The sequence below is a fragment of the Mustela putorius genome, unplaced genomic scaffold (genome assembly GCF_011764305.1).
Source record: "Mustela putorius furo isolate JIRA1106 unplaced genomic scaffold, ASM1176430v1.1 tig00000127_pilon_pilon_pilon, whole genome shotgun sequence".
Lineage (NCBI taxonomy): Eukaryota > Metazoa > Chordata > Mammalia > Carnivora > Mustelidae > Mustela > Mustela putorius.
Genome location: NW_025421288.1, coordinates 1,812,617 through 1,821,816, shown reverse-complemented (window position 1 = coordinate 1,821,816; position 9,200 = coordinate 1,812,617). Strand labels below are relative to the sequence as shown.

The 9,200-nt window shown below is 36.8% G+C and overlaps 1 protein-coding gene across 1 annotated transcript; it reads left to right on the top strand.

Annotated features, from left to right (window-relative positions):
• The first annotated feature begins 7,760 nt into the window (after positions 1-7,760).
• On the top strand, positions 7,761-8,693 carry LOC101684548 (olfactory receptor 4C46-like). Its single transcript, XM_004781915.1, has one exon. The coding sequence runs from the start codon at positions 7,761-7,763 to the stop codon at positions 8,691-8,693; it is 933 nt and encodes a 310-aa protein (XP_004781972.1).
• The last annotated feature ends 507 nt before the right edge of the window (positions 8,694-9,200 follow it).

The window sequence follows — 9,200 nt, the reverse complement described above, 5'->3', positions numbered from 1 at the left end:
AAGGCAGGCACAAAGCAGTCTCCACTTGTGACTCCCACATTGCTATGGTCATCATCTTTCTTGGCCACGGTGTTATCCTGTATATGCATTAATATTACTTTTTCAGAGGATAAGATGGTGGCTGTATTTTACACCATTTTTACCCCCATATTAAATTCCCTGATCTATGTTGCTGAGCAAAGAAGTCAAGAATGCGCTGAAAAGACTGTGACACAAGGTTTTCTCAGAAGCTAATGCTAAATAGTTGAAGTAACAATTTAACCAAAATGATCCTAAATTTTCTCCTCTGCTCAACAAAGTCAATAATAACAACTTCAGAAGGTTATTAGAGAACAAAAGAAAGACTAGCACTTTCTACCCACCTGAGGTGTTATTTATCATTATTTTTATATTTGTTCTAGTATTTCATAAGTAGATAAATTTCCTGAATGATCTAGGCCAGAGGAATCTTTTAAACACAGAAGCCCAGGACAATGCTACTGAGCACACTTATTTTCTCCTCACCATTTTGGTCTTTCTGTCATTTTCCTTAAATTGAGAGTCTACTATGAAGTATTTAATGCCGTTTTCTAGTTTTAGAACTCTGATAGAAACATACTGAGCACTTTTTCATGTGTCTGTTCGCCATCTGGATGTCTTCTTTGCAGAAATGTCTGTTCATGTCCTCTGCCCATTTCTTGATTGGATTATTTGTTCTTTGGGTGTTGAGTTTGCTAAGTTCTTTATAGATTCTGGACACTAGTCCTTTATCTGATATGTCGTTTGCGAATATCTTCTCCCATTCTGTCAGTTGACTTTTGATTTTGTTAACTGTTTCCTTTGCTGTGCAAAAGCTTTTGATCTTGATGAAATCCCAATAGTTCATTTTTTCCCTTGCTTCTCTTGCCTTTTGCGTTGTTCCTAGGAAGATGTTGCTGCGGCAGAGGTCAAAGAGGTTGCTGCCCGTGTTCTCCTCAAGGATTTTGATGGATTCCTTTCGTACATTGAGGTCCTTCATCCATTTTGAGTCTATTTTGTGTGTGGTGTAAGGAAATGGTCCAATTTCATTTTTCTGCATGTGGCTGTCCAATTTTCCCAGCACCATTTATTGAAAAGGCTGTCTTTTTTCCATTGGACATTCTTTCCTGCTTTGTCGAAGATTAGTTGACCATAGATTTGAGGGTCTATTTCTGGGCTCTCTATTCTGTTCCATTGATCTATGTGTCTATTTTTGTGCCAGTACCATGCTGTCTTGATGATGACAGCTTTGTAATAGAGCCTGAAGTCCGGAATTGTGATGCCACCAACGTTGGCTTTCTTTTTCAATATCCCTTTGGCTATTCGAGGTCTTTTCTGGTTCCATATAAATTTTAGAATTATTTGTTCCATTTCTTTGAAAAAGATGGATGGTACTTTGATAGGAATTGCATTAAATGTGTAGATTGCTTTAGGTAGCATAGACATTTTCACAATATTTATTCTTCCAATCCAGGAGCATGGAACATTTTTCCATTTCTTTGTGTCTTCCTCAATTTCTTTCATGAGTACTTTATCGTTTTCTGAGTATAGATTCTGTGTCTCTTTGGTTAGGTTTATTCCTAGATATCTTATGGTTTGGGATGCAATTGTAAATGGGATTGACTCCTTAATATCTCTTTCTTCTGTCTTGCTGTTGGTGTAGAGAAATGCAACTGATTTCTGTGCATTGATTTTATATCCTGACACTTTACTGAATTCCTGAAAAAGTGCTCCATATCACTCGGCATCAGGGAAATACAAATCAAAACCACAATGAGATATCACCTCACACCAGTCAGAATGGCTAAAATCAACAAGTCAGGAAATGACAGATGCTGGCGAGGATGCAGAGAAAGGGGAACCCTCCTACACTGTTGGTGGGAATGCAAGCTGGTGCAGCCACTCTGGAAAACAGCATGGAGGTTCCTCAAAATGTTGAAAATAGAACTGCCCTATGACCTAGCAATTGCACTATTGGGTATTTACCCTAAAGATACAAATGTAGTGATCCAAAGGGGCACATGCACCCGAATGTTTATAGCAGCAATGTCCACAATAGCCAAACTATGGAAAGAACCTAGATGTCCATCAACAGATGAATGGATCAAGAAGATGTGGTATATATACACAATGGAATACTATGCAGCCATCAAAAGAAATGAAATCTTGCCATTTGCAACAACATGGATGGAACTAGAGCGTATCATGCTTAGCGAAATAAGTCAAGCAGAGAAAGACAACTATCATATGATCTCCCTGATATGAGGAAGTGGTGATGCAACATGGAGGCTTAAGTGGGTAGAAGAAGAATAAATGAAACAAGATGGGATTGGGAGGGAGACAAACCATAAGTGACTCTTAATCTCACAAAACAAACTGAGGGTTGCCGGGGGGAGGGGGTTTGGGAGAAGGGGGTGGTATTATGGACATTGGGGAGGGTATGTGATTTGGTGAGTGCTGTGAAGTGTGTAAACCTGGTGATTCACAGACCTGTACCCCTGGGGATAAAAATATATGTTTATAAAAAATAAAAAATTAAAAAAAAAAGAAACATACTGAGCACTCAAATGTATATGTTGCATGCAGAAAAGGATACAGGAAAAATAACAGAGATCTAACTATAGTATTCTAATCTAAGTCCTCCAGAACACAGTGGAAACTAAACCTAGCAAGGCTAGAAAGGGAGAGGAGGTATGTGCAGCAGAGAGAAAATAGGTTTAAAACACCACAGACCTGTTGTCTTCCTCTCTCTTGGGAGAAAGCTAAGATCCCATTCATATGCTTCTGCTAACTGACTAATCTTGCTTTCTCTATAGCCAGTGGTCCCCAATTAACATAAAGTGATTAAAAGTAAAAACTAAAGAAACAATGAAAACAAAGACAACTGTGATGAGTAGGCCACTTGATTCAATCAACGGGGCAAATAAAATGGTGAAATGCACAGCTGGGAAACTGTATTTCCTCCAATGTTTGAACCAAGCAGCTTTACTGAATACAGTGAGCCACTTGTCACACCTTTCACTTTACACACTCCAAGTTTGCTTGCTTCCTTCCTTCCTTCCTTCCTTTCTTTCTCTTTCTTTTTAAAGATTTTATTTATTTATTTGAGAGAGAGAATGCACTGAAGAGGGGCAGAGGGAGAGAGAGGGACTGAGAACTAGAATCCCCACTGAACAGGAAGCTTGATGCAGGGCTGGATCCCAGGACCTGGAGATCATGACCCTAGCTGAAGGCAGATGCGTGTGTGTGTATAATGGATGCTACCTTCCAGAAATTTCACTACTAAGTATTTTCTCAAAAAACAGAAAAATACAAAAAAAAATCATCTACATTAATGTTTATAGGAGCTAAAAAACAATAGCTGAATTATGGAAAAGGCTGAAGTATCCATCAACTGAAGAGTGGATAGAGAAGATGTGATACACACACACACACACACACACACACACACACACACACACCCCACACTGGAATAGTATTCAGTCATCAAAGAGAATGAAATCTTGCTATTTGCAATGATATGGATGGGGCTAGAGAGTATTATACTAACTGAAATAAGTCAGTCACAGAGAGACAAATAACATATGATTTTCTTCATATGTGGCATTTAAGAAATAAAACAAGCCATTATGGTGGGCGGGGGGGGGGGTTGGGAATAGAGAGAGTGATAGAGAGGCAAACCAAGAAACAGACTCTTAAGAACAAGGTGTTGTTTACTGGAAGGGAGATGAGTGGGTGGATGGGTTTTATCAGTGATGGGGATTATGGAGAGCACTTGTGATGAGCACCAGATGTTATAAAGAAGTGTTCAATTACCATATTATATGCCTGAAACTAATATTACCCTTATGTTAACTAACTGGAATTTAAATAAAAAATTAAAAATATATACAAATGGCAAACAGTAACTAGAAAAAAAATGTTCAGTACCCTTAATCATCAGGGAGAGCAAATTAAAACCACAATAATTTATTACCACATAATGCCATGAATGACTAAAAGAAAAATAACAATACCAAGTGACAAGAGTGTGGAACAATTCCTGTAATTAAAATTACAAATTTCTTCTTGCATTTTGATATCTCCCCAATTTTAATGTTGCCTAGTATTCCTTACTGACCAGACCATGAGATCCAGAGATTACTAATTGGGAGTCTTTTAGAGTTACTGATAGAACCTAATAAACAGTTTTTGCAGTCAAGAACTTTAATGGCTGCCATTCCATTGATTTTAAGCCCTCAGTGCTCTAGCTCTGAGGCAATCAATAGCAGGCTTCCAGAAAAGTTTTAATATTGTTAAGGTGGTAGAAGTTCTCTCTGGGACCTGAGTCAACAATTTAAGTACATCACAGGTTCCCACATTGAAATTATGCCATTTTCCTATTCACATGATGTTTGACTTCCTTTGGAACCAATGTTCGCAAAAAGAAAGGGGATTTTTGCATATTTCAGTTCCAAGTACAGGGAAAGAAACTCCCTATTCAAAATTGGATGTTTCTCAAACATGTCTCTTCAGAATACTTGCTTCTAAAACAAAACCTTTCCACCAAAGGAGATAATTAATTCCAGAGAGAAAAACTAGCAGCTATATGCCTAGGTCCTTGAACCTTTTTGGAAACCTCTTTAAATACCCATGCAGTACCAGGTTAAAAATGTTGTGGGGCATTTACATTTCCAGAGCAAGATTCATTATGCTAGAAATGACCCATTTGAAAACATTTCCTCCACGTTTCTTGTCTCTTGCCTATGGGACCAGAGATATCTGGAGATCACTTCTGCATAGTGTAGTAGAAGAATTCATTCTAAATTCAAATCCCAGGTTTTCTATGAAGAATTTTGAGGCTTTAGGCTAGAAGGAAAGTTTTAGACTGATAGAAACACTTCCTCAAGAACTGCTGATTGATTATCGAATTACGGAAATAGACTGAGTGTGTTATGTATTTCACATTGAACGTTTCCTACTCAAGAACAGGCCAGTTTGCAGATGGAATTATTTCTGAAAACCCATAGACATCGTTTAGATCATCTAAGTCTATAAGGTAAGTTTTTCAGTAGCATTGAAGCATTTTAAAGATTGGTATGTTCTATATGTAGTAATCTATATTTTAAAGATTGGTATGTTCTATATGTGGTAATTGATATGTTTCAACATTTTTCAAATACAGTACTATTTTATCCACACACCAGTTCTTAAAAAGATAATTGGTAAGTGTCATTAACCTAATTTGGCAGATGAATATGTTGAGGCTTATAGAGATAACACAATTTGTAGGACCCAGCTCCAACAGCACATGCTTTCTTTTGGCATGAGACAACTCCTTTAACATTCAAAACTTATCACGAGTCTGAAAATCCAATGTAAATACACTTCACACATAGAAAAGACATAAATATCAGTAATAAATAACATAAATCATCATTCATAAATCATCGAACAATGACCAGGGACAGTCCTTCCTGAAGTTAACTGCTATGGATAACGTCTCTGTGGCTTCTTGAAAAGTAAAATTGGGGAGATGACTCTTCCTCACCTTAATGCATTATTTAATGTTTTTCTGTATTTGGATTAATACATTTGCTTTTAATATATTTGCTTTGGATTAATACTAGTGTCATTGCCTCAAAGACCCAAGGAATATATTACACAGTTAAGTTAAAGCACATAAGAAATCAGGAAAGTTGGATCTTAAACTTGAGGGATTATCAGGTAGAAACATGTTTGATTAGGTGGTTGTGGTAACACATCATTATGAAGCTCATAATATCTCATACTTATAAATCAGAGAAGAACACGAATTTTCCTGTTTTTTTTGGGTGATCATAATAAGCATGCTTTGGACACTCTGATGAGTTTGTCACTGTTCCTCATGCTCTGTGTTTAGTTAATTGTATCAGTGATGAGGTTTTATTAAAAACAAAATACCAATTCCAATACAAACTCAAATACCAATTCTCCCTACCTCCTAGGTTCATACACAGTCACAGAAATAGGTGAAAGTTCTTATGTGCCCACAGTGATGTGGTGGGGATGTGAATATATATTTCTTCAATCAATTCTCATAACACTTGGGATATGGATATGATCATTCTCCCTTTATAGATGAGGCAGCAAAGATTTAAGTTGCCAAGAACTATAACATGGATAAAATAAGTGGCAAGTTCAATAGCAAGATTCCAATCTAGTCCCTCTGATTTTTAAACCAATACACTACACTTAACCACTGTGGTAGTCATTTTCAGCATTGTGTAGAAAAATCTGGGGACTCATTATTTATAAAGGGGTTGGGAAGGGAGAAAATGGAGCTGTGTTAGAAGTCAAAGTTAAGTGGGTAGAAGAAGAATCAATGAAACAAGATAGAATTGGGAGGGAGACAAACCATAAGTGACTCTTAATCTCACAAAACAAACTGAGGGTTGCTGGGGGGAGGGGGGTTGGGAGAAGGGGGGTGGGATTATGGACATTGGGGAGGATGTGTGCTTTGGTGAGTGCTGTGAAGTGTGTAAACCTGGTGATTCACAGACCTGTACCCCTGGGGATAAAAATATATGTTTATAAAAAATAAAAAATTAAAAAAAAAGAAGTCAAAGTAAAAGTTCAATTCAATGAAACTAGCACTGCATTTTTATTAATATCTAGGGATTCCAGTGTGTGTGTATGTTCATGAAATTTCCTCATCTATAATTTTCTGAAATCACATTAGAGTCATTATAATTACGATGGCCATGTCAAAAGCAGATTACTGGTTTAACATTGCTTATTATTACATAACAATGTAGGGCAAGGATTAAAAATTGGGGGGAAAATTTAACAAATACAATTTGATCTAATATTGTTTCTGTCTTTTATTATCTGCTTAATCTTGGGCAGGATCCTTAACTTCTTCTCTGTGTCTATATTTTCTGTTATGTAAAGAAGAACAAAATAATAGTGGTAATTATTTCACATGTTTGTACAGAGGATTAAACAGCCATATTTCTGTAAAAACAGAACACAACAAGTAACTAGTAAGTTTTAGTTGATACTATCATTATGGTGTTATTACTATTAACACCAATCTCTGCAATTATTACTTCATTTGCAAAATGGGTAAAATCATACTAACTACACAGGTTACTCTCATGTCGTACACATAACAATCAATCATTAAAGACATATTTATCAGCTATTAAAATGTTATTGGATTTGACAACATGTATTACTAATTCTTTTATAGTAGCTCCTGGAGACTTTTATTACATTCTTGTAAGAAACAATGTGTTATATTTTTTGTCAACTATTATAAATAATCTGATACTGGGCTTTCTGTCACTGGCTTGCATTCCCTTACTGAACCTCAGGTGACTTCATCAAGGCACACAAAGTTCTTCACCATACTTGCATGCAGGAAGAGTCATGTTTCCTCCAACTCCTGTTCATCCTTCCATTAATATTCTCAAATACCTTTTATGGGTCACTATTTCTAAGGATAAAGGAACAATTCCTAGCTGTATACACATAGCCTTGACACCCATTTCCACACACTCTTTTCAAACTTAGCTACCAGTATCACCACTTAAAGATAATAGATAGTTCTCAGAAAATGATGTGTGCACAGAGGATCTTCAAGAATTCAGAACTCCTATCTCAAAAACCTTATGAGAACCCACAAGTCCATAGAATCTAGATATTTACTATTTATGAGATGAAAAAAATTCAATAAAGTCAAGGTTACATTAATCAAAAGGTATTTCTTTTTCAGGTAACGTAATTAATCATAATATGAAATGCTGGAGAATAGGAACAACGTGACAGAGTTTGTTCTACTGGGGCTCACAGAGAATCCAAAGATGCAAAAAATCATATTTGCTGTGGTTTTGGTTATCTACATCATCTCTTTGGTAGGAAATGTGCTCACCGTGGTCACTATCACTGCCAGCCCATTATCAGGGTCCCCCATGTACTTTTTCCTGGCCTATCTGTCCTTTATTGATGCCTGCTACTCTTCTGTAAATACCCCTACACTGATCATAGAATCACTCCGTGAAAAGAAGACCATTCCATTCAATGCATGTATTATCCAAATATTTGGAGAACATTTTTTTGGAGGTGCTGATGTCATCCTACTTACTGTGATGGCCTATGACCGCTATGTGGCCATCTGCAAGCCACTGCATTACATGACCATAATGAATCGGCGGGTGTGTGGCCTGCTAATGGTAGTGGTATGGGTGGGAGGCTTTCTACATGCAACCATACAAATCTTCTTTATCATCCCTTTACCCTTCTGTGGCCCTAACATCATAGATCACTTTATGTGTGATCTGAACCCTTTGCTCAATCTTGCCTGCACTGATACCCACACTCTAGGGCTCTTCATTGCTGCCAATAGCGGTTTCATCTGTCTGTTAAACTTTCTCCTCTTGATGGTCTCTTATGTGGTCATTCTGCGTTCCCTAAGGAACCATAGCTTGGAGGCGAGGCGCAAAGCCCTCTCCACCTGTGTCTCCCACATCACAGTGGTTGTCCTGTTCTTTGTGCCCTGCATATTTGTGTACATGAGACCTGCAGCTACTTTATCTATTGATAAAGCAGTTGCTTTGTTCTATACTACAATAACGCCCATGTTAAATCCTTTAATCTATACCTTGAGAAATGACCAGATGAAAAATGCCATTAGGAAATTGTGTAGTAGGAAATCTATTTTAGGTAACAAATAAATGTGCCTGGACCTCCATATTGATTCAACTCAAACAAAGATCAGAAGGACATTTTGGATGATCTTGACAAGGGATACCTATAAAATGGAAAAAAAAAAAACTGCTATGGATCAAAGATTTTGCATTGAAAAGAACAGAAATGAGTTCAAAGAAAATAAAAAATAACACTGACTCAGGATCACTCTTTGCATATTTGGGCAATTCTATGAAATTGGGGCTTTATTTTACTAGCTTCATGCATATGTATAGATTCCTAATCTGTCATCATAATTTAATAATTAAAAATATATTGGTATTGACCAGCTATCTTTATAACAATCAAAAGAGGGAGGTACTACCATTATCCCCATTTTTATAGGTGAGGAAACAGAAAGGGGAAAGTATCAAAATAAGTAGACTGAAGAGTCAGTAATCAGAATCTACCTGATTTCTCAAGACATGCTCTTAAATGCTGTGGTACAGTGCCAGATAATGATGATACAAAGATGATTATAATAGATATCATTT